We start from the raw sequence: 27,144 nt of genomic DNA, 5'->3' as shown, positions 1-27,144 counted from the left end.
GTATCTGGCTCCTCGTGCCTCCCTGTTTGTTGAGGTACGCGACTGTCGCGATATTGTCAGATAGAATTTGGAGATTGTGACCCTTGATTTCCGTCTGAAATGACTGCAAGGCTCTCTGAACTGCTAGCAGCTCTCTCTGATTGGATGAAGCCCTTGCTTCCCTCGAGGACCACTTTCCTTGTGCCACTGCGTTGCTGAGGTGGGCCCCCCATCCCCAGGAACTCGCATCCGTAGTGTTACTTTGGGATATAGGAATGGATTTCAACACAGGTTTGGCTAACATTTAGGGGTCACTGTAACCCAAAATATTTCAACATGACAAGTTGTTTTGACAGAAGGGAGAGATAATTGTAGGAACAATTACTTGGAAAGAAGTTAAGTTGACTTTTAGACAGGGACTTTTTATGTCAACATCTTTCCCTATCACATATTCCGAGAATTGTGTCAGGTCATTGGCAGAACATTTAATGTCAACTGGTCAGCCACATGTGTTGCAATACCAAAGAATTCAGAAACATTTTACAGAAAAACAAGTTAAATGAAAATTATCAAGAATACAGTTTTATATTGAAGGGGAACCCTGGATATATAAAAAGATATGGTTCCTATATTTCATATATCTTCACAGCCCCTCCTGTGTTTAGAATTCTTTCGGTATCCCTTTTAAGCTTCTTCTGTATCTTTAGGTCAGTGGTTCTCAACTCCTGTCTTCAGGACCCACTAACAGGCCAGGTTTGCAAGATAACTGAAATACATCACAGGTGATATAATTTGCTGCTCAGTGATTGCAGTATTCTAGCCTGCATCTCCCCAAGGTAATACTTAAAATCTGGCCTGTTGGTGGGTCCTGAGGACTGGAGTTGAGAACCACTGCTTTAGGTTGATCTTCAGGTATACGGACCACCATCTCATGAGCAGTTCTGACTCGAGACCTTAAGGGCTCAGAAGAACCAATATTAGTACCAGCACGTGTGATTATTTTCAAACAACATTTGCATAACATAGGTGCACATTTAACTATTAGGATTATGAGGACTATAATTCCTACAATGTATAAAATACCATGTAAAATTCCACAAAACCATCCTGCAATACCAGAAAACCAGTTGAGAGGATTGAGCCAGGAAAGCCAGCTTTCCCAGTTACCTTCAACTCAAGCAGTTTCGGTATGTTCTTTACGAAATTTAACCTTCATTTGTTGTACCTTTTCTACATGTGAAATGATGGCATCTTCAGTCTTAGTATCATTTCCGATGTAGTTACAACAAGTAGTTCCCACTATGGTGCATATTCCTCCTTGACTGGCCGTGAGATAATCCAGCACCAGCCGGGGCTGCAAAACCTCTTTTTTGATCATTTTTAATTCTATAGCAAGGGCTATAAAGTTTCTATCATACAAGGCAGTAATGTTATCCATCATGTCTGCCAAATCAATGATGAAACTGAAAGCCTTTTCAATGCAACATCTATTTACCCAAGGAATAGAAAACAATGGTTTAATCTCTCTGTCATGGGATTCAATACTTGTGAAATTATCATCTGACTTAGGATAAAATGTAGGCCTATCAGGAGAATTGTCATTTTTCACATTAATCCCGGAGTCTTCTTCTTCTTCTTTTCCTCCTGGGATTTCATCTTCTCCTGGAACCGACTGATCGGTGAAATCCCTTTTAGCAAGGTGCACAAAGTCTTTTTTTTTTTTAAGAAAGTGTATAGGTATTTTGTGGAGCTGTGTTTCTTGAAAGTCATTATCCTCCATATACCAAGTAGCAGGTATGACTCTACCAAAGTAACAAACCCCATTAGAATTCAGAGGAACCCAAGTATATGCTTTCTTTCCACATATGAAGTAATATCCTGGTGGGGCAGCACAAGCTTTATTGAAATTATATCCTTGTAGGCACATCAATAGCTTCATATTATTCTGCCGGGAATGTTGACGATGTGTGTAATCATGTAATTCCTGATATCTGTCAGTACTCCACACAAAATCCTTACCATCAAACCAGCACTTGATATCGGCATTATCCATGCAGTTGGAGTTCCCAATCAATCGGGTAGTATCCTGGTAACCCTGGGAAAGCAATTCAGGTGTATAGGTCCGAGTAAAGGTAATGCAGACAGCTGGTTTTCTCAATGGAGCATTTGTGACTAGTAGGAGTGAAATGACTCTGTCAATCATTGTTCTACTAACATCACCAAAATGTGCATTGTCCTCTATTTCAGTTAGAGTGCTAGGTATTCCTAACAAAGAGGAGAAAGTCTTATGAGAAATAGGTGCATGTGTGCATATCCAGCAATCAGTGATATTCAGTTTCTTGGTAGCTTGCATGTGCATCGCTACAAAAGAGTTATGAAAAGGCTCTGCCAGCTTGGCATGATACTCATGTGCAGCTTCCCTCCGTGCTCTCAGATCAGCATCTGAAACTGGTTCACGTTGTGACATTTCTTCCATTATAGTAGCATTAAAAAGAAAAGTGTCTTGTATCTTACCCTTTTCTTCCTTGTGTGTCCATTCATATGCCATGACTGTAATCCATACCACCACTCCACCGCAGAGGATAACACTCCAGAGCTTCGCATTCATCTTAGGCCCTAGGAGATTCATTCTGCAGTCTTCTTGCTCACGCACGAGTCAGTGGAGGAGACCTGGAAGGTAAAGGTACAGAACAATTCTTGCCAGCAGCAGACCGGCTTATATTCTCTTTCGGAGTCACAGACTTCTTACAGTGTGAACCATGCACCCAATACTTATAGTCTTTCAGCTTCACTGCAGTGGGAGACACAAGAATGACCTGAAATGGTCCTTTCCACTTAGGGGACAAAGTAGTCCGGGGTGTGTGATTCTTGATATACATCTCCTGACTTTAGTCCATGAGTTCCTTCACTCGTGTCCACAGGTCGTCCTGCTTTGGCTCTGGAAAAAGTATCAGAAAACACATTTGCCAATTTGCAATGTCCATTCATTAAAGTCACTGTCTCTGGCTGCACAAGAGATGAATGTAGTCTTTTAGGCGGTCGCCCAAATAATATGACAGTCCATGTTTCTCTTTAGGGGTAGTCCTAATGGTTGCCAAGGCTATAGGTAACGCTTCTACCCATGTGCTTTGTCCATTAGCAGTTATTTTGGCCAAATATCTCTTCAAAGTCTGATTATTGCGTTCCACCAGGCCACTAGCCTGAGGTCTGTAAGGAGTATGCAATTGCTGTTTCATACCCAAAATACTCACTACTTCTGCCATGAGCTTATTATTAAAATGTGTACCTCTGTCTGAGGAAATTATTGACCCTATACCAAACCTTGGGATCAATTCCCTCGTCAAACATTTCACCACAGTTCTGGCATCATTTCTCGACGTGGGCCACGCCTTTGGCCACGCCGAAAATTGATCAATGCAAACCAAAAGATACTTAAACCGACCACAAGGGGGCATATCCGAGAAGTCAATTTGCACAATTTAAAATGGCTCCTCAGTATGTGGAATATGCTTCATGGGAGTGGGCACTGACTTTCCAATATTATGCATTTGACATATAGAACATTCAGTAATCTTTTTAGCAGCATATATGCAGAAAAACCTGGAGCCCACCAATCTCTGGCTACCACCTGACACATCCCTCCTGTTGAGACATGTCAAGGCCCATGGCTCAAAGCAAACAAAGAAGGAAATAATGTTGGAGGAGCAACCAGTCTGTGTTTTAGTTTCCACATACCATCTGCTCCACAAACAGCTCCCTTTGTGGTCCAAAAGGACGTATGAGGCGAGCTTGCCTGTAGAGCTGATACAATATCCAGATCCACTTGAAGATCTGTGAGCAGGAATGTTGGAAGCACTGTAATTGGCTCATAAGAATGTATTACATCTTTAGCATACCTATCAGCCAAAGCATTTCCAAGTGATATGCTATCATCTGCCCTGGTATGTGCTTTACATTTAATTACTGCAACTTTAAGAGGCAGCTGGACTACTGCCAATAGTCTAACAATTAACTCTTTATGCTGTATAGGAGTTCCTGCTGCTGTTAAATAACCCCTTTCTTGCCACAGTTGTGCAAAACTATGCACTATACCTACACATGTGCAGGCCAGAGCTGGTTTAAGATTCCCAACAGCTGAATCCCAGGCTCTGTGGAGAAGGATATCCCCTCTTTTGTCCATCGGGTCCTTAAGCGTGCCCATATCGTCAAACGCTAGGTCTGAGTTTTTTTAAACCTTTGAAGGAGGTGCGTCCAACTTAGGATTTTTGTTCCACGGCTGCGCTGTGTCCTCATCAAAAGGAAACCTCCTTTTTAGGTTAGCAAAAAAGAAAGGTTTTCTCTCTGGATTTTCCCACACCAGTTTGATAGTATCAATCAAGGAACTATGTACTGGAAAACTCTAGACTTCTTCTTATGCAAACCCTTTTACATAAGATCATGTTTGGATAATTGTACCTCCTCCTCTTTCAATTCAAGTGTAGTATAGATAGCCTTTAATAAGTCATCAACATCCTCTAAAGATAACTTAAACCTTGAGCCCCATGTGGATTCTCTATCCCTGGGCTCTATGTCTGACCCTGATTCTTCTGGAGAAGAACGGGTAGGAGAAATGGAGAAATCCTCCCCTCTGTGCTCTTGTATTCTGATGGTTGAAATTCCTCTTCTGATCAGCATTATCAATTAGCTGCAGCGACTGGTCAAAAGTAACATTTTCCAGCAGTCCTGTACTACTGAAGTCGATCTACTGATCAACTTCTGTCCAATAAGCAGGGCTACAGAAAGATGAAGATTTGTCTGGTCTCTGCTGATCCAACCAATCCATGTGTATCCAGGAGAGACCATATACTTCTAGTGTTCCTGAAGGGTGTGTGCACTCACAGAGCAGACATATAATGTATATATGAAAAATAGAAATCCCATCATATATTGGCCAGCTATATTGTGTTGTAGATACCAGGGGTTTGCCAGTGCTGTCAAATTTGTTGCCATCATTTCCCATGCTGACTTCAAACTGGATAGGGCCAGCAATGTCCTCGATCATGGTGGCAGAATGGAAGACCACTCAACAACCAAACTTTACCCGGCGCTGATATTTCTGGAAAGAGGACATCAGAGATAAAATAACTTTATTCAGGTTATTACATTACAAACAGCAGGGAACTCAGTGAGTGGACTGATCAAAACAAAAACTGATTGGATTCAACTATCCACACAAGTGAGGTGGATCCCTAGTATATTCTACCAGCAAGAACTCCCCTGCTGATAGAAAACACTGATCAGCGCTGTGCTGATGAAAAACAATCTTCCAACAAGCCTGTTCATTAGATCAACTTCCCCAAACCAGAACAACCAAAGATGGATGAAAATTGGGCTGGTCCCTGCTAAACCAACCAAATTTGGATCCACGTATAACCAGCGTTAGAAGAATGTGTGGGCTGCCATTGCTGGCCACCTTCTGAAATGCTAGTTGCAGGCATAATGGAGAAGTTCATCTTTAAAGTTCACAGGAGAAACACTGAGGTGATCCAAGTTAGGGCTATTAGCACTTTGTTCTCACTTCCAGAACACACATACATCAGGGATTAGAAGGCTGCAAGGCTGTTGGGTCACTGCCAGGAGGGGAGAGCAAGTTAAGTGAAACTTTTATAGAAGAACTACAACATCATCATTGCTTTACCTGTGAAATTTGGGGATAAATGAATCCATGACTCCTGCATCTCCAGTGGTCAGTGAGAGTGTGCTTTAAAGCTCTTTTACTGCATGTTAAGAATATATTAAAATCTGTCTGTCTTGCGGTTGTTCTGATTTGCGAACAGATCAGTTTCGGGACATCCCCATCTGTTGGTGAGATCCGCAAAAGACTTTGCGATGAAGAGACCAGTTGTCTCGATCTATCCGGTGGCGGCTGAGATAATCTGCCAGACAATTTTGTGTCCCCTTCAGGTGCACTGCTGTAATTGAAGCTAAATTCCCTTCTGCCCATGATAAAATCTCCTGTGCAATAGATTGAAGTATCTGGCTCCTCGTGCCTCCCTGTTTGTTGAGGTACGCGACTGTCGCGATATTGTCAGATAGAATTTGGAGATTGTGACCCTTGATTTCCGTCTGAAATGACTGCAAGGCTCTCTGAACTGCTAGCAGCTCTCTCTGATTGGATGAAGCCCTTGCTTCCCTCGAGGACCACTTTCCTTGTGCCACTGCGTTGCTGAGGTGGGCCCCCCATCCCCAGGAACTCGCATCCGTAGTGTTACTTTGGGATATAGGAATGGATTTCAACACAGGTTTGGCTAACATTTAGGGGTCACTGTAACCCAAAATATTTCAACATGACAAGTTGTTTTGACAGAAGGGAGAGATAATTGTAGGAACAATTACTTGGAAAGAAGTTAAGTTGACTTTTAGACAGGGACTTTTTATGTCAACATCTTTCCCTATCACATATTCCGAGAATTGTGTCAGGTCATTGGCAGAACATTTAATGTCAACTGGTCAGCCACATGTGTTGCAATACCAAAGAATTCAGAAACATTTTACAGAAAAACAAGTTAAATGAAAATTATCAAGAATACAGTTTTATATTGAAGGGGAACCCTGGATATATAAAAAGATATGGTTCCTATATTTCATATATCTTCACAGCCCCTCCTGTGTTTAGAATTCTTTCGGTATCCCTTTTAAGCTTCTTCTGTATCTTTAGGTCAGTGGTTCTCAACTCCTGTCTTCAGGACCCACTAACAGGCCAGGTTTGCAAGATAACTGAAATACATCACAGGTGATATAATTTGCTGCTCAGTGATTGCAGTATTCTAGCCTGCATCTCCCCAAGGTAATACTTAAAATCTGGCCTGTTGGTGGGTCCTGAGGACTGGAGTTGAGAACCACTGCTTTAGGTTGATCTTCAGGTATACGGACCACCATCTCATGAGCAGTTCTGACTCGAGACCTTAAGGGCTCAGAAGAACCAATATTAGTACCAGCACGTGTGATTATTTTCAAACAACATTTGCATAACATAGGTGCACATTTAACTATTAGGATTATGAGGACTATAATTCCTACAATGTATAAAATACCATGTAAAATTCCACAAAACCATCCTGCAATACCAGAAAACCAGTTGAGAGGATTGAGCCAGGAAAGCCAGCTTTCCCAGTTACCTTCAACTCAAGCAGTTTCGGTATGTTCTTTACGAAATTTAACCTTCATTTGTTGTACCTTTTCTACATGTGAAATGATGGCATCTTCAGTCTTAGTATCATTTCCGATGTAGTTACAACAAGTAGTTCCCACTATGGTGCATATTCCTCCTTGACTGGCCGTGAGATAATCCAGCACCAGCCGGGGCTGCAAAACCTCTTTTTTGATCATTTTTAATTCTATAGCAAGGGCTATAAAGTTTCTATCATACAAGGCAGTAATGTTATCCATCATGTCTGCCAAATCAATGATGAAACTGAAAGCCTTTTCAATGCAACATCTATTTACCCAAGGAATAGAAAACAATGGTTTAATCTCTCTGTCATGGGATTCAATACTTGTGAAATTATCATCTGACTTAGGATAAAATGTAGGCCTATCAGGAGAATTGTCATTTTTCACATTAATCCCGGAGTCTTCTTCTTCTTCTTTTCCTCCTGGGATTTCATCTTCTCCTGGAACCGACTGATCGGTGAAATCCCTTTTAGCAAGGTGCACAAAGTCTTTTTTTTTTTTAAGAAAGTGTATAGGTATTTTGTGGAGCTGTGTTTCTTGAAAGTCATTATCCTCCATATACCAAGTAGCAGGTATGACTCTACCAAAGTAACAAACCCCATTAGAATTCAGAGGAACCCAAGTATATGCTTTCTTTCCACATATGAAGTAATATCCTGGTGGGGCAGCACAAGCTTTATTGAAATTATATCCTTGTAGGCACATCAATAGCTTCATATTATTCTGCCGGGAATGTTGACGATGTGTGTAATCATGTAATTCCTGATATCTGTCAGTACTCCACACAAAATCCTTACCATCAAACCAGCACTTGATATCGGCATTATCCATGCAGTTGGAGTTCCCAATCAATCGGGTAGTATCCTGGTAACCCTGGGAAAGCAATTCAGGTGTATAGGTCCGAGTAAAGGTAATGCAGACAGCTGGTTTTCTCAATGGAGCATTTGTGACTAGTAGGAGTGAAATGACTCTGTCAATCATTGTTCTACTAACATCACCAAAATGTGCATTGTCCTCTATTTCAGTTAGAGTGCTAGGTATTCCTAACAAAGAGGAGAAAGTCTTATGAGAAATAGGTGCATGTGTGCATATCCAGCAATCAGTGATATTCAGTTTCTTGGTAGCTTGCATGTGCATCGCTACAAAAGAGTTATGAAAAGGCTCTGCCAGCTTGGCATGATACTCATGTGCAGCTTCCCTCCGTGCTCTCAGATCAGCATCTGAAACTGGTTCACGTTGTGACATTTCTTCCATTATAGTAGCATTAAAAAGAAAAGTGTCTTGTATCTTACCCTTTTCTTCCTTGTGTGTCCATTCATATGCCATGACTGTAATCCATACCACCACTCCACCGCAGAGGATAACACTCCAGAGCTTCGCATTCATCTTAGGCCCTAGGAGATTCATTCTGCAGTCTTCTTGCTCACGCACGAGTCAGTGGAGGAGACCTGGAAGGTAAAGGTACAGAACAATTCTTGCCAGCAGCAGACCGGCTTATATTCTCTTTCGGAGTCACAGACTTCTTACAGTGTGAACCATGCACCCAATACTTATAGTCTTTCAGCTTCACTGCAGTGGGAGACACAAGAATGACCTGAAATGGTCCTTTCCACTTAGGGGACAAAGTAGTCCGGGGTGTGTGATTCTTGATATACATCTCCTGACTTTAGTCCATGAGTTCCTTCACTCGTGTCCACAGGTCGTCCTGCTTTGGCTCTGGAAAAAGTATCAGAAAACACATTTGCCAATTTGCAATGTCCATTCATTAAAGTCACTGTCTCTGGCTGCACAAGAGATGAATGTAGTCTTTTAGGCGGTCGCCCAAATAATATGACAGTCCATGTTTCTCTTTAGGGGTAGTCCTAATGGTTGCCAAGGCTATAGGTAACGCTTCTACCCATGTGCTTTGTCCATTAGCAGTTATTTTGGCCAAATATCTCTTCAAAGTCTGATTATTGCGTTCCACCAGGCCACTAGCCTGAGGTCTGTAAGGAGTATGCAATTGCTGTTTCATACCCAAAATACTCACTACTTCTGCCATGAGCTTATTATTAAAATGTGTACCTCTGTCTGAGGAAATTATTGACCCTATACCAAACCTTGGGATCAATTCCCTCGTCAAACATTTCACCACAGTTCTGGCATCATTTCTCGACGTGGGCCACGCCTTTGGCCACGCCGAAAATTGATCAATGCAAACCAAAAGATACTTAAACCGACCACAAGGGGGCATATCCGAGAAGTCAATTTGCACAATTTAAAATGGCTCCTCAGTATGTGGAATATGCTTCATGGGAGTGGGCACTGACTTTCCAATATTATGCATTTGACATATAGAACATTCAGTAATCTTTTTAGCAGCATATATGCAGAAAAACCTGGAGCCCACCAATCTCTGGCTACCACCTGACACATCCCTCCTGTTGAGACATGTCAAGGCCCATGGCTCAAAGCAAACAAAGAAGGAAATAATGTTGGAGGAGCAACCAGTCTGTGTTTTAGTTTCCACATACCATCTGCTCCACAAACAGCTCCCTTTGTGGTCCAAAAGGACGTATGAGGCGAGCTTGCCTGTAGAGCTGATACAATATCCAGATCCACTTGAAGATCTGTGAGCAGGAATGTTGGAAGCACTGTAATTGGCTCATAAGAATGTATTACATCTTTAGCATACCTATCAGCCAAAGCATTTCCAAGTGATATGCTATCATCTGCCCTGGTATGTGCTTTACATTTAATTACTGCAACTTTAAGAGGCAGCTGGACTACTGCCAATAGTCTAACAATTAACTCTTTATGCTGTATAGGAGTTCCTGCTGCTGTTAAATAACCCCTTTCTTGCCACAGTTGTGCAAAACTATGCACTATACCTACACATGTGCAGGCCAGAGCTGGTTTAAGATTCCCAACAGCTGAATCCCAGGCTCTGTGGAGAAGGATATCCCCTCTTTTGTCCATCGGGTCCTTAAGCGTGCCCATATCGTCAAACGCTAGGTCTGAGTTTTTTTAAACCTTTGAAGGAGGTGCGTCCAACTTAGGATTTTTGTTCCACGGCTGCGCTGTGTCCTCATCAAAAGGAAACCTCCTTTTTAGGTTAGCAAAAAAGAAAGGTTTTCTCTCTGGATTTTCCCACACCAGTTTGATAGTATCAATCAAGGAACTATGTACTGGAAAACTCTAGACTTCTTCTTATGCAAACCCTTTTACATAAGATCATGTTTGGATAATTGTACCTCCTCCTCTTTCAATTCAAGTGTAGTATAGATAGCCTTTAATAAGTCATCAACATCCTCTAAAGATAACTTAAACCTTGAGCCCCATGTGGATTCTCTATCCCTGGGCTCTATGTCTGACCCTGATTCTTCTGGAGAAGAACGGGTAGGAGAAATGGAGAAATCCTCCCCTCTGTGCTCTTGTATTCTGATGGTTGAAATTCCTCTTCTGATCAGCATTATCAATTAGCTGCAGCGACTGGTCAAAAGTAACATTTTCCAGCAGTCCTGTACTACTGAAGTCGATCTACTGATCAACTTCTGTCCAATAAGCAGGGCTACAGAAAGATGAAGATTTGTCTGGTCTCTGCTGATCCAACCAATCCATGTGTATCCAGGAGAGACCATATACTTCTAGTGTTCCTGAAGGGTGTGTGCACTCACAGAGCAGACATATAATGTATATATGAAAAATAGAAATCCCATCATATATTGGCCAGCTATATTGTGTTGTAGATACCAGGGGTTTGCCAGTGCTGTCAAATTTGTTGCCATCATTTCCCATGCTGACTTCAAACTGGATAGGGCCAGCAATGTCCTCGATCATGGTGGCAGAATGGAAGACCACTCAACAACCAAACTTTACCCGGCGCTGATATTTCTGGAAAGAGGACATCAGAGATAAAATAACTTTATTCAGGTTATTACATTACAAACAGCAGGGAACTCAGTGAGTGGACTGATCAAAACAAAAACTGATTGGATTCAACTATCCACACAAGTGAGGTGGATCCCTAGTATATTCTACCAGCAAGAACTCCCCTGCTGATAGAAAACACTGATCAGCGCTGTGCTGATGAAAAACAATCTTCCAACAAGCCTGTTCATTAGATCAACTTCCCCAAACCAGAACAACCAAAGATGGATGAAAATTGGGCTGGTCCCTGCTAAACCAACCAAATTTGGATCCACGTATAACCAGCGTTAGAAGAATGTGTGGGCTGCCATTGCTGGCCACCTTCTGAAATGCTAGTTGCAGGCATAATGGAGAAGTTCATCTTTAAAGTTCACAGGAGAAACACTGAGGTGATCCAAGTTAGGGCTATTAGCACTTTGTTCTCACTTCCAGAACACACATACATCAGGGATTAGAAGGCTGCAAGGCTGTTGGGTCACTGCCAGGAGGGGAGAGCAAGTTAAGTGAAACTTTTATAGAAGAACTACAACATCATCATTGCTTTACCTGTGAAATTTGGGGATAAATGAATCCATGACTCCTGCATCTCCAGTGGTCAGTGAGAGTGTGCTTTAAAGCTCTTTTACAGCATGTTAAGAATATATTAAAATCTGTCTGTCTTGCGGTTGTTCTGATTTGCGAACAGATCAGTTTCGGGACATCCCCATCTTTTGGTGAGATCCGCAAAAGACTTTGCGATGAAGAGACCAGTTGTCTCGATCTATCCGGTGGCGGCTGAGATAATCTGCCAGACAATTTTGTGTCCCCTTCAGGTGCACTGCTGTAATTGAAGCTAAATTCCCTTCTGCCCATGATAAAATCTCCTGTGCAATAGATTGAAGTATCTGGCTCCTCGTGCCTCCCTGTTTGTTGAGGTACGCGACTGTCGCGATATTGTCAGATAGAATTTGGAGATTGTGACCCTTGATTTCCGTCTGAAATGACTGCAAGGCTCTCTGAACTGCTAGCAGCTCTCTCTGATTGGATGAAGCCCTTGCTTCCCTCGAGGACCACTTTCCTTGTGCCACTGCGTTGCTGAGGTGGGCCCCCCATCCCCAGGAACTCGCATCCGTAGTGTTACTTTGGGATATAGGAATTGATTTCAACACAGGTTTGGCTAACATTTAGGGGTCACTGTAACCCAAAATATTTCAACATGACAAGTTGTTTTGACAGAAGGGAGAGATAATTGTAGGAACAATTACTTGGAAAGAAGTTAAGTTGACTTTTAGACAGGGACTTTTTATGTCAACATCTTTCCCTATCACATATTCCGAGAATTGTGTCAGGTCATTGGCAGAACATTTAATGTCAACTGGTCAGCCACATGTGTTGCAATACCAAAGAATTCAGAAACATTTTACAGAAAAACAAGTTAAATGAAAATTATCAAGAATACAGTTTTATATTGAAGGGGAACCCTGGATATATAAAAAGATATGGTTCCTATATTTCATATATCTTCACAGCCCCTCCTGTGTTTAGAATTCTTTCGGTATCCCTTTTAAGCTTCTTCTGTATCTTTAGGTTGATCTTCAGGTATACGGACCACCATCTCATGAGCAGTTCTGACTCGAGACCTTAAGGGCTCAGAAGAACCAATATTAGTACCAGCACGTGTGATTATTTTCAAACAACATTTGCATAACATAGGTGCACATTTAACTATTAGGATTATGAGGACTATAATTCCTACAATGTATAAAATACCATGTAAAATTCCACAAAACCATCCTGCAATACCAGAAAACCAGTTGAGAGGATTGAGCCAGGAAAGCCAGCTTTCCCAGTTACCTTCAACCCAAGCAGTTTCGGTATGTTCTTTACGAAATGTAACCTTCATTTGTTGTACCTTTTCTACATGTGAAATGATGGCATCTTCAGTCTTAGTATCATTTCCGATGTAGTTACAACAAGTAGTTCCCACTATGGTGCATATTCCTCCTTGACTGGCCGTGAGATAATCCAGCACCAGCCGGGGCTGCAAAACCTCTTTTTTGATCATTTTTAATTCTATAGCAAGGGCTATAAAGTTTCTATCATACAAGGCAGTAATGTTATCCATCATGTCTGCCAAATCAATGATGAAACTGAAAGCCTTTTCAATGCAACATCTATTTACCCAAGGAATAGAAAACAATGGTTTAATCTCTCTGTCATGGGATTCAATACTTGTGAAATTATCATCTGACTTAGGATAAAATGTAGGCCTATCAGGAGAATTGTCATTTTTCACATTAATCCCGGAGTCTTCTTCTTCCTCTTTTCCTCCTGGGATTTCATCTTCTCCTGGAACCGACTGATCAGTGAAATCCCTTTTAGCAAGGTGCACAAAGTCTTTTTTTTTTTAAGAAAGTGTATAGGTATTTTGTGGAGCTGTGTTTCTTGAAAGTCATTATCCTCCATATACCAAGTAGCAGGTATGACTCTACCAAAGTAACAAACCCCATTAGAATTCAGAGGAACCCAAGTATATGCTTTCTTTCCACATATGAACTAATATCCTGGTGGGGCAGCACAAGCTTTATTGAAATTATATCCTTGTAGGCACATCAATAGCTTCATATTATTCTGCCGGGAATGTTGACGATGTGTGTAATCATGTAATTCCTGATATCTGTCAGTACTCCACACAAAATCCTTACCATCAAACCAGCACTTGATATCGGCATTATCCATGCAGTTGGAGTTCCCAATCAATCGGGTAGTATCCTGGTAACCCTGGGAAAGCAATTCAGGTGTATAGGTCCGAGTAAAGGTAATGCAGACAGCTGGTTTTCTCAATGGAGCATTTGTGACTAGTAGGAGTGAAATGACTCTGTCAATCATTGTTCTACTAACATCACCAAAATGTGCATTGTCCTCTATTTCAGTTAGAGTGCTAGGTATTCCTAACAAAGAGGAGAAAGTCTTATGAGAAATAGGTGCATGTGTGCATATCCAGCAATCAGTGATATTCAGTTTCTTGGTAGCTTGCATGTGCATCGCTACAAAAGAGTTATGAAAAGGCTCTGCCAGCTTGGCATGATACTCACGTGCAGCTTCCCTCCGTGCTCTCAGATCAGCATCTGAAACTGGTTCACGTTGTGACATTTCTTCCATTATAGTAGCATTAAAAAGAAAAGTGTCTTGTATCTTACCCTTTTCTTCCTTGTGTGTCCATTCATATGCCATGACTGTAATCCATACCACCACTCCACCGCAGAGGATAACACTCCAGAGCTTCGCATTCATCTTAGGCCCTAGGAGATTCATTCTGCAGTCTTCTTGCTCGCGCACGAGTCAGTGGAGGAGACCTGGAAGGTAAAGGTACAGAACAATTCTTGCCAGCAGCAGACCGGCTTATATTCTCTTTCGGAGTCACAGACTTCTTACAGTGTGAACCATGCACCCAATACTTATAGTCTTTCAGCTTCACTGCAGTGGGAGACACAAGAATGACCTGAAATGGTCCTTTCCACTTAGGGGACAAAGTAGTCCGGGGTGTGTGATTTTTGATATACATCTCCTGACTTTAGTCCATGAGTTCCTTCACTCGTGTCCACAGGTCGTCCTGCTTTGGCTCTGGAAAAAGTATCAGAAAACACATTTGCCAATTTGCAATGTCCATTCATTAAAGTCACTGTCTCTGGCTGCACAAGAGATGAATGTAGTCTTTTAGGCGGTCGCCCAAATAATATGACAGTCCATGTTTCTCTTTAGGGGTAGTCCTAATGGTTGCCAAGGCTATAGGTAACGCTTCTACCCATGTGCTTTGTCCATTAGCAGTTATTTTGGCCAAATATCTCTTCAAAGTCTGATTATTGCGTTCCACCAGGCCACTAGCCTGAGGTCTGTAAGGAGTATGCAATTGCTGTTTCATACCCAAAATACTCACTACTTCTGCCATGAGCTTATTATTAAAATGTGTACCTCTGTCTGAGGAAATTATTGACCCTATACCAAACCTTGGGATCAATTCCCTCGTCAAACATTTCACCACAGTTCTGGCATCATTTCTCGACGTGGGCCACGCCTTTGGCCACGCCGAAAATTGATCAATGCAAACCAAAAGATACTTAATCCGACCACAAGGGGGCATATCCGAGAAGTCAATTTGCACAATTTAAAATGGCTCCTCAGTATGTGGAATATGCTTCATGGGAGTGGGCACTGACTTTCCAATATTATGCATTTGACATATAGAACATTCAGTAATCTTTTTAGCAGCATATATGCAGAAAAACCTGGAGCCCACCAATCTCTGGCTACCACCTGACACATCCCTCCTGTTGAGACATGTCAAGGCCCATGGCTCAAAGCAAACAAAGAAGGAAATAATGTTGGAGGAGCAACCAGTCTGTGTTTTAGTTTCCACATACCATCTGCTCCACAAACAGCTCCCTTTGTGGTCCAAAAGGACGTATGAGGCGAGCTTGCCTGTAGAGCTGATACAATATCCAGATCCACTTGAAGATCTGTGAGCAGGAATGTTGGAAGCACTGTAATTGGCTCATAAGAATGTATTACATCTTTAGCATGCCTATCAGCCAAAGCATTTCCAAGTGATATGCTATCATCTGCCCTGGTATGTGCTTTACATTTAATTACTGCAACTTTAAGAGGCAGCTGGACTACTGCCAATAGTCTAACAATGAACTCTTTATGCTGTATAGGAGTTCCTGCTGCTGTTAAATAACCCCTTTCTTGCCACAGTTGTGCAAAACTATGCACTATACCTACACATGTGCAGGCCAGAGCTGGTTTAAGATTCCCAACAGCTGAATCCCAGGCTCTGTGGAGAAGGATATCCCCTCTTTTGTCCATCGGGTCCTTAAGCGTGCCCATATCGTCAAACGCTAGGTCTGAGTTTTTTGAAACCTTTGAAGGAGGTGCGTCCAACTTAGGATTTTTGTTCCACGGCTGCGCTGTGTCCTCATCAAAAGGAAACCTCCTTTTTAGGTTAGCAAAAAAGAAAGGTTTTCTCTCTGGATTTTCCCACACCAGTTTGATAGTATCAATCAAGGAACTATGTACTGGAAAACTCTAGACTTCTTCTTATGCAAACCCTTTTACATAAGATCATGTTTGGATAATTGTACCTCCTCCTCTTTCAATTCAAGTGTAGTATAGATAGCCTTTAATAAGTCATCAACATCCTCTAAAGATAACTTAAACCTTGAGCCCCATGTGGATTCTCTATCCCTGGGCTCTATGTCTGACCCTGATTCTTCTGGAGAAGAACGGGTAGGAGAAATGGAGAAATTCTCCCCTCTGTGCTCTTGTATTCTGATGGTTGAAATTCCTCTTCTGATCAGCATTATCAATTAGCTGCAGCGACTGGTCAAAAGTAACATTTTCCAGCAGTCCTGTACTACTGAAGTCGATCTACTGATCAACTTCTGTCCAATAAGCAGGGCTAAAGAAAGATGAAGATTTGTCTGGTCTCTGCTGATCCAACCAATCCATGTGTATCCAGGAGAGACCATATACTTCTAGTGTTCCTGAAGGGTGTGTGCACTCACAGAGCAGACATATAATGTATATATGAAAAATAGAAATACCATCATATATTGGCCAGCTATATTGTGTTGTAGATACCAGGGGTTTGCCAGTGCTGTCAAATTTGTTGCCATCATTTCCCATGCTAACTTCAAACTGGATAGGGCCAGCAATGTCTTCGATCATGGTGGCAGAATGGAAGACCACTCAACAACCAAACTTTACCCGACGCTGATATTTCTGGAAAGAGGACATCAGAGATAAAATAACTTTATTCAGGTTATTACATTACAAACAGCAGGGAACTCAGTGAGTGGACTGATCAAAACAAAAACTGATTGGATTCAACTATCCACACAAGTGAGGTGGATCCCTAGTATATTCTACCAGCAAGAACTCCCCTGCTGATAGAAAACACTGATCAGCGCTGTGCTGATGAAAAACAATCTTCCAACAAGCCTGTTCATTAGATCAACTTCCCCAAACCAGAACAACCAAAGATGGATCAAAATTGGGCTGGTCCCTGCTAAACCAACCAAATTTGGATCCACGTATAACCAGCGTTAGAAGAATGTGTGGGCTGCCATTGCTGGCCACCTTCTGAAATGCTAGTTGCAGGCATAATGGAGAAGTTCATCTTTAAAGTTCACAGGAGAAACACTGAGGTGATCCAAGTTAGGGCTATTAGCACTTTGTTCTCACTTCCAGAACACACATACATCAGGGATTAGAAGGCTGCAAGGCTGTTGGGTCACTGCCAGGAGGGGAGAGCAAGTTAAGTGAAACTTTTATAGAAGAACTACAACATCATCATTGCTTTACCTGTGAAATTTGGGGATAAATGAATCCATGACTCCTGCATCTCCAGTGGTCAGTGAGAGTGTGCTTTAAAGCTCTTTTACAGCATGTTAAGAATATATTAAAATCTGTCTGTCTTGCGGTTGTTCTGATTTGCGAACAGATCAGTTTCGGGACATCCCCATCTGTTGGTGAGATCCGCAAAAGACTTTGCGATGAAGAGACCAGTTGTCTCGATCTATCCGGTGGTGGCTGAGATAATCTGCCAGACAATTTTGTGTCCCCTTCAGGTGCACCGCTGTAATTGAAGCTAAATTCCCTTCTGCCCATGATAAAATCTCCTGTGCAATAGATTGAAGTATCTGGCTCCTCGTGCCTCCCTGTTTGTTGAAGTACGCGACTGTCGCGATATTGTCAGATAGAATTTGGAGATTGTGACCCTTGATTTCCGTCTGAAATGACTGCAAGGCTCTCTGAACTGCTAGCAGCTCTCTCTGATTGGATGAAGCCCTTGCTTCCCTCGAGGACCACTTTCCTTGTGCCACTGCATTGCTGAGGTGGGCCCCCCATCCCCAGGAACTCGCATCCGTAGTGTTACTTTGGGATATAGGAATTGATTTCAACACAGGTTTGGCTAACATTTAGGGGTCACTGTAACCCAAAATATTTCAACATGACAAGTTGTTTTGACAGAAGGGAGAGATAATTGTAGGAACAATTACTTGGAAAGAAGTTAAGTTGACTTTTAGACAGGGACTTTTTATGTCAACATCTTTCCCTATCACATATTCCGAGAATTGTGTCAGGTCATTGGCAGAACATTTAATGTCAACTGGTCAGCCACATGTGTTGCAATACCAAAGAATTCAGAAACATTTTACAGAAAAACAAGTTAAATGAAAATTATCAAGAATACAGTTTTATATTGAAGGGGAACCCTGGATATATAAAAAGATATGGTTCCTATATTTCATATATCTTCACAGCCCCTCCTGTGTTTAGAATTCTTTCGGTATCCCTTTTAAGCTTCTTCTGTATCTTTAGGTTGATCTTCAGGTATACGGACCACCATCTCATGAGCAGTTCTGACTCGAGACCTTAAGGGCTCAGAAGAACCAATATTAGTACCAGCACGTGTGATTATTTTCAAACAACATTTGCATAACATAGGTGCACATTTAACTATTAGGATTATGAGGACTATAATTCCTACAATGTATAAAATACCATGTAAAATTCCACAAAACCATCCTGCAATACCAGAAAACCAGTTGAGAGGATTGAGCCAGGAAAGCCAGCTTTCCCAGTTACCTTCAACCCAAGCAGTTTCGGTATGTTCTTTACGAAATTTAACCTTCATTTGTTGTACCTTTTCTACATGTGAAATGATGGCATCTTCAGTCTTAGTATCATTTCCGATGTAGTTACAACAAGTAGTTCCCACTATGGTGCATATTCCTCCTTGACTGGCCGTGAGATAATCCAGCACCAGCCGGGGCTGCAAAACCTCTTTTTTGATCATTTTTAATTCTATAGCAAGGGCTATAAAGTTTCTATCATACAAGGCAGTAATGTTATCCATCATGTCTGCCAAATCAATGATGAAACTGAAAGCCTTTTCAATGCAACATCTATTTACCCAAGGAATAGAAAACAATGGTTTAATCTCTCTGTCATGGGATTCAATACTTGTGAAATTATCATCTGACTTAGGATAAAATGTAGGCCTATCAGGAGAATTGTCATTTTTCACATTAATCCCGGAGTCTTCTTCTTCTTCCTCTTTTCCTCCTGGGATTTCATCTTCTCCTGGAACCGACTGATCAGTGAAATCCCTTTTAGCAAGGTGCACAAAGTCTTTTTTTTTTTAAGAAAGTGTATAGGTATTTTGTGGAGCTGTGTTTCTTGAAAGTCATTATCCTCCATATACCAAGTAGCAGGTATGACTCTACCAAAGTAACAAACCCCATTAGAATTCAGAGGAACCCAAGTATATGCTTTCTTTCCACATATGAAGTAATATCCTGGTGGGGCAGCACAAGCTTTATTGAAATTATATCCTTGTAGGCACATCAATAGCTTCATATTATTCTGCCGGGAATGTTGACGATGTGTGTAATCATGTAATTCCTGATATCTGTCAGTACTCCACACAAAATCCTTACCATCAAACCAGCACTTGATATCGGCATTATCCATGCAGTTGGAGTTCCCAATCAATCGGGTAGTATCCTGGTAACCCTGGGAAAGCAATTCAGGTGTATAGGTCCGAGTAAAGGTAATGCAGACAGCTGGTTTTCTCAATGGAGCATTTGTGACTAGTAGGAGTGAAATGACTCTGTCAATCATTGTTCTACTAACATCACCAAAATGTGCATTGTCCTCTATTTCAGTTAGAGTGCTAGGTATTCCTAACAAAGAGGAGAAAGTCTTATGAGAAATAGGTGCATGTGTGCATATCCAGCAATCAGTGATATTCAGTTTCTTGGTAGCTTGCATGTGCATCGCTACAAAAGAGTTATGAAAAGGCTCTGCCAGCTTGGCATGATACTCATGTGCAGCTTCCCTCCGTGCTCTCAGATCAGCATCTGAAACTGGTTCACGTTGTGACATTTCTTCCATTATAGTAGCATTAAAAAGAAAAGTGTCTTGTATCTTACCCTTTTCTTCCTTGTGTGTCCATTCATATGCCATGACTGTAATCCATACCACCACTCCACCGCAGAGGATAACACTCCAGAGCTTCGCATTCATCTTAGGCCCTAGGAGATTCATTCTGCAGTCTTCTTGCTCGCGCACGAGTCAGTGGAGGAGACCTGAAAGGTAAAGGTACAGAACAATTCTTGCCAGCAGCAGACCGGCTTATATTCTCTTTCGGAGTCACAGACTTCTTACAGTGTGAACCATGCACCCAATACTTATAGTCTTTCAGCTTCACTGCAGTGGGAGACACAAGAATGACCTGAAATGGTCCTTTCCACTTAGGGGACAAAGTAGTCCGGGGTGTGTGATTCTTGATATACATCTCCTGACTTTAGTCCATGAGTTCCTTCACTCGTGTCCACAGGTCGTCCTGCTTTGGCTCTGGAAAAAGTATCAGAAAACACATTTGCCAATTTGCAATGTCCATTCATTAAAGTCACTGTCTCTGGCTGCACAAGAGATGAATGTAGTCTTTTAGGCGGTCGCCCAAATAATATGACAGTCCATGTTTCTCTTTAGGGGTAGTCCTAATGGTTGCCAAGGCTATAGGTAACGCTTCTAACCCATGTGCTTTGTCCATTAGCAGTTATTTTGGCCAAATATCTCTTCAAAGTCTGATTATTGCGTTCCACCAGGCCACTAGCCTGAGGTCTGTAAGGAGTATGCAATTGCTGTTTCATACCCAAAATACTCACTACTTCTGCCATGAGCTTATTATTAAAATGTGTACCTCTGTCTGAGGAAATTATTGACCCTATACCAAACCTTGGGATCAATTCCCTCGTCAAACATTTCACCACAGTTCTGGCATCATTTCTCGACGTGGGCCACGCCTTTGGCCACGCCGAAAATTGATCAATGCAAACCAAAAGATACTTAAACCGACCACAAGGGGGCATATCCGAGAAGTCAATTTGCACAATTTAAAATGGCTCCTCAGTATGTGGAATATGCTTCATGGGAGTGGGCACTGACTTTCCAATATTATGCATTTGACATATAGAACATTCAGTAATCTTTTTAGCAGCATATATGCAGAAAAACCTGGAGCCCACCAATCTCTGGCTACCACCTGACACATCCCTCCTGTTGAGACATGTCAAGGCCCATGGCTCAAAGCAAACAAAGAAGGAAATAATGTTGGAGGAGCAACCAGTCTGTGTTTTAGTTTCCACATACCATCTGCTCCACAAACAGCTCCCTTTGTGGTCCAAAAGGACGTATGAGGCGAGCTTGCCTGTAGAGCTGATACAATATCCAGATCCACTTGAAGATCTGTGAGCAGGAATGTTGGAAGCACTGTAATTGGCTCATAAGAATGTATTACATCTTTAGCATACCTATCAGCCAAAGCATTTCCAAGTGATATGCTATCATCTGCCCTGGTATGTGCTTTACATTTAATTACTGCAACTTTAAGAGGCAGCTGGACTACTGCCAATAGTCTAACAATTAACTCTTTATGCTGTATAGGAGTTCCTGCTGCTGTTAAATAACCCCTTTCTTGCCACAGTTGTGCAAAACTATGCACTATACCTACACATGTGCAGGCCAGAGCTGGTTTAAGATTCCCAACAGCTGAATCCCAGGCTCTGTGGAGAAGGATATCCCCTCTTTTGTCCATCGGGTCCTTAAGCGTGCCCATATCGTCAAACGCTAGGTCTGAGTTTTTTGAAACCTTTGAAGGAGGTGCTTTCAACTTAGGATTTTTGTTCCACGGCTGCGCTGTGTCCTCATCAAAAGGAAACCTCCTTTTTAGGTTAGCAAAAAAGAAAGGTTTTCTCTCTGGATTTTCCCACACCAGTTTGATAGTATCAATCAAGGAACTATGTACTGGAAAACTCTAGACTTCTTCTTATGCAAACCCTTTTACATAAGATCATGTTTGGATAATTGTACCTCCTCCTCTTTCAATTCAAGTGTAGTATAGATAGCCTTTAATAAGTCATCAACATCCTCTAAAGATAACTTAAACCTTGAGCCCCATGTGGATTCTCTATCCCTGGGCTCTATGTCTGACCCTGATTCTTCTGGAGAAGAACGGGTAGGAGAAATGGAGAAATTCTCCACTCTGTGCTATTGTATTCTGATGGTTGAAATTCCTCTTCTGATCAGCATTATCAATTAGCTGCAGCGACTGGTCAAAAGTAACATTTTCCAGCAGTCCTGTACTACTGAAGTCGATCTACTGATCAACTTCTGTCCAATAAGCAGGGCTACAGAAAGATGAAGATTTGTCTGGTCTCTGCTGATCCAACCAATCCATGTGTATCCAGGAGAGACCATATACTTCTAGTGTTCCTGAAGGGTGTGTGCACTCACAGAGCAGACATATAATGTATATATGAAAAATAGAAATACCATCATATATTGGCCAGCTATATTGTGTTGTAGATACCAGGGGTTTGCCAGTGCTGTCAAATTTGTTGCCATCATTTCCCATGCTGACTTCAAACTGGATAGGGCCAGCAATGTCCTCGATCATGGTGGCAGAATGGAAGACCACTCAACAACCAAACTTTACCCGGCGCTGATATTTCTGGAAAGAGGACATCAGAGATAAAATAACTTTATTCAGGTTATTACATTACAAACAGCAGGGAACTCAGTGAGTGGACTGATCAAAACAAAAACTGATTGGATTCAACTATCCACACAAGTGAGGTGGATCCCTAGTATATTCTACCAGCAAGAACTCCCCTGCTGATAGAAAACACTGATCAGCGCTGTGCTGATTAAAAACAATCTTCCAACAAGCCTGTTCATTAGATCAACTTCCCCAAACCAGAACAACCAAAGATGGATCAAAATTGGGCTGGTCCCTGCTAAACCAACCAAATTTGGATCCACGTATAACCAGCGTTAGAAGAATGTGTGGGCTGCCATTGCTGGCCACCTTCTGAAATGCTAGTTGCAGGCATAATGGAGAAGTTCATCTTTAAAGTTCACAGGAGAAACACTGAGGTGATCCAAGTTAGGGCTATTAGCACTTTGTTCTCACTTCCAGAACACACATACATCAGGGATTAGAAGGCTGCAAGGCTGTTGGGTCACTGCCAGGAGGGGAGAGCAAGTTAAGTGAAACTTTTATAGAAGAACTACAACATCATCATTGCTTTACCTGTGAAATTTGGGGATAAATGAATCCATGACTCCTGCATCTCCAGTGGTCAGTGAGAGTGTGCTTTAAAGCTCTTTTACAGCATGTTAAGAATATATTAAAATCTGTCTGTCTTGCGGTTGTTCTGATTTGCGAACAGATCAGTTTCGGGACATCCCCATCTGTTGGTGAGATCCGCAAAAGACTTTGCGATGAAGAGACCAGTTGTCTCGATCTATCCGGTGGCGGCTGAGATAATCTGCCAGACAATTTTGTGTCCCCTTCAGGTGCACCGCTGTAATTGAAGCTAAATTCCCTTCTGCCCATGATAAAATCTCCTGTGCAATAGATTGAAGTATCTGGCTCCTCGTGCCTCCCTGTTTGTTGAAGTACGCGACTGTCGCGATATTGTCAGATAGAATTTGGAGATTGTGACCCTTGATTTCCGTCTGAAATGACTGCAAGGCTCTCTGAACTGCTAGCAGCTCTCTCTGATTGGATGAAGCCCTTGCTTCCCTCGAGGACCACTTTCCTTGTGCCACTGCGTTGCTGAGGTGGGCCCCCCATCCCCAGGAACTCGCATCCGTAGTGTTACTTTGGGATATAGGAATTGATTTCAACACAGGTTTGGCTAACATTTAGGGGTCACTGTAACCCAAAATATTTCAACATGACAAGTTGTTTTGACAGAAGGGAGAGATAATTGTAGGAACAATTACTTGGAAAGAAGTTAAGTTGACTTTTAGACAGGGACTTTTTATGTCAACATCTTTCCCTATCACATATTCCGAGAATTGTGTCAGGTCATTGGCAGAACATTTAATGTCAACTGGTCAGCCACATGTGTTGCAATACCAAAGAATTCAGAAACATTTTACAGAAAAACAAGTTAAATGAAAATTATCAAGAATATAGTTTTATATTGAAGGGGAACCCTGGATATATAAAAAGATATGGTTCCTATATTTCATATATCTTCACAGCCCCTCCTGTGTTTAGAATTCTTTCGGTATCCCTTTTAAGCTTCTTCTGTATCTTTAGGTTGATCTTCAGGTATACGGACCACCATCTCATGAGCAGTTCTGACTCGAGACCTTAAGGGCTCAGAAGAACCAATATTAGTACCAGCACGTGTGATTATTTTCAAACAACATTTGCATAACATAGGTGCACATTTAACTATTAGGATTATGAGGACTATAATTCCTACAATGTATAAAATACCATGTAAAATTCCACAAAACCATCCTGCAATACCAGAAAACCAGTTGAGAGGATTGAGCCAGGAAAGCCAGCTTTCCCAGTTACCTTCAACCCAAGCAGTTTCGGTATGTTCTTTACGAAATTTAACCTTCATTTGTTGTACCTTTTCTACATGTGAAATGATGGCATCTTCAGTCTTAGTATCATTTCCGATGTAGTTACAACAAGTAGTTCCCACTATGGTGCATATTCCTCCTTGACTGGCCGTGAGATAATCCAGCACCAGCCGGGGCTGCAAAACCTCTTTTTTGATCATTTTTAATTCTATAGCAAGGGCTATAAAGTTTCTATCATACAAGGCAGTAATGTTATCCATCATGTCTGCCAAATCAATGATGAAACTGAAAGCCTTTTCAATGCAACATCTATTTACCCAAGGAATAGAAAACAATGGTTTAATCTCTCTGTCATGGGATTCAATACTTGTGAAATTATCATCTGACTTAGGATAAAATGTAGGCCTATCAGGAGAATTGTCATTTTTCACATTAATCCCGGAGTCTTCTTCTTCCTCTTTTCCTCCTGGGATTTCATCTTCTCCTGGAACCGACTGATCAGTGAAATCCCTTTTAGCAAGGTGCACAAAGTCTTTTTTTTTTTAAGAAAGTGTATAGGTATTTTGTGGAGCTGTGTTTCTTGAAAGTCATTATCCTCCATATACCAAGTAGCAGGTATGACTCTACCAAAGTAACAAACCCCATTAGAATTCAGAGGAACCCAAGTATATGCTTTCTTTCCACATATGAAGTAATATCCTGGTGGGGCAGCACAAGCTTTATTGAAATTATATCCTTGTAGGCACATCAATAGCTTCATATTATTCTGCCGGGAATGTTGACGATGTGTGTAATCATGTAATTCCTGATATCTGTCAGTACTCCACACAAAATCCTTACCATCAAACCAGCACTTGATATCGGCATTATCCATGCAGTTGGAGTTCCCAATCAATCGGGTAGTATCCTGGTAACCCTGGGAAAGCAATTCAGGTGTATAGGTCCGAGTAAAGGTAATGCAGACAGCTGGTTTTCTCAATGGAGCATTTGTGACTAGTAGGAGTGAAATGACTCTGTCAATCATTGTTCTACTAACATCACCAAAATGTGCATTGTCCTCTATTTCAGTTAGAGTGCTAGGTATTCCTAACAAAGAGGAGAAAGTCTTATGAGAAATAGGTGCATGTGTGCATATCCAGCAATCAGTGATATTCAGTTTCTTGGTAGCTTGCATGTGCATCGCTACAAAAGAGTTATGAAAAGGCTCTGCCAGCTTGGCATGATACTCATGTGCAGCTTCCCTCCGTGCTCTCAGATCAGCATCTGAAACTGGTTCACGTTGTGACATTTCTTCCATTATAGTAGCATTAAAAAGAAAAGTGTCTTGTATCTTACCCTTTTCTTCCTTGTGTGTCCATTCATATGCCATGACTGTAATCCATACCACCACTCCACCGCAGAGGATAACACTCCAGAGCTTCGCATTCATCTTAGGCCCTAGGAGATTCATTCTGCAGTCTTCTTGCTCGCGCACGAGTCAGTGGAGGAGACCTGGAAGGTAAAGGTTCAGAACAATTCTTGCCAGCAGCAGACCGGCTTATATTCTCTTTCGGAGTCACAGACTTCTTACAGTGTGAACCATGCACCCAATACTTATAGTCTTTCAGCTTCACTGCAGTGGGAGACACAAGAATGACCTGAAATGGTCCTTTCCACTTAGGGGACAAAGTAGTCCGGGGTGTGTGATTCTTGATATACATCTCCTGACTTTAGTCCATGAGTTCCTTCACTCGTGTCCACAGGTCGTCCTGCTTTGGCTCTGGAAAAAGTATCAGAAAACACATTTTCCAATTTGCAATGTCCATTCATTAAAGTCACTGTCTCTGGCTGCACAAGAGATGAATGTAGTCTTTTAGGCGGTCGCCCAAATAATATGACAGTCCATGTTTCTCTTTAGGGGTAGTCCTAATGGTTGCCAAGGCTATAGGTAACGCTTCTACCCATGTGCTTTGTCCATTAGCAGTTATTTTGGCCAAATATCTCTTCAAAGTCTGATTATTGCGTTCCACCAGGCCACTAGCCTGAGGTCTGTAAGGAGTATGCAATTGCTGTTTCATACCCAAAATACTCACTACTTCTGCCATGAGCTTATTATTAAAATGTGTACCTCTGTCTGAGGAAATTATTGACCCTATACCAAACCTTGGGATCAATTCCCTCGTCAAACATTTCACCACAGTTCTGGCATAATTTCTCGACGTGGGCCACGCCTTTGGCCACGCCGAAAATTGATCAGTGCAAACCAAAAGATACTTAAACCGACCACAAGGGGGCATATCCGAGAAGTCAATTTGCACAATTTAAAATGGCTCCTCAGTATGTGGAATATGCTTCATGGGAGTGGGCACTGACTTTCCAATATTATGCATTTGACATATAGAACATTCAGTAATCTTTTTAGCAGCATATATGCAGAAAAACCTGGAGCCCACCAATCTCTGGCTACCACCTGACACATCCCTCCTGTTGAGACATGTCAAGGCCCATGGCTCAAAGCAAACAAAGAAGGAAATAATGTTGGAGGAGCAACCAGTCTGTGTTTTAGTTTCCACATACCATCTGCTCCACAAACAGCTCCCTTTGTGGTCCAAAAGGACGTATGAG

The 27,144-nt window shown here is 41.8% G+C and overlaps 1 protein-coding gene across 1 annotated transcript in view; it reads right to left on the bottom strand.

Moving 5' to 3' along the window:
• LOC141127795 (uncharacterized) overlaps positions 1-22,606 on the bottom strand; it is a 69,504-nt gene extending 46,898 nt beyond the window's left edge. Inside the window, 6 exon segments of the mRNA XM_073614575.1 lie at positions 1,999-2,244; positions 7,989-8,234; positions 13,785-14,030; positions 14,175-14,234; positions 19,584-19,829; positions 22,483-22,606. Coding sequence (XP_073470676.1) covers positions 1,999-2,244; positions 7,989-8,234; positions 13,785-14,030; positions 14,175-14,234; positions 19,584-19,829; positions 22,483-22,606 — 1,168 coding nt within the window.
• Between the last annotated feature and the right edge of the window lie 4,538 nt (positions 22,607-27,144).

The sequence above is a fragment of the Aquarana catesbeiana genome, linkage group LG02, assembly GCF_042186555.1.
Source record: "Aquarana catesbeiana isolate 2022-GZ linkage group LG02, ASM4218655v1, whole genome shotgun sequence".
Classification (NCBI taxonomy): domain Eukaryota; kingdom Metazoa; phylum Chordata; class Amphibia; order Anura; family Ranidae; genus Aquarana; species Aquarana catesbeiana.
Note: the sequence above shows the minus strand (reverse complement) of the source record. Positions and strands in the feature narration are given on the sequence as shown.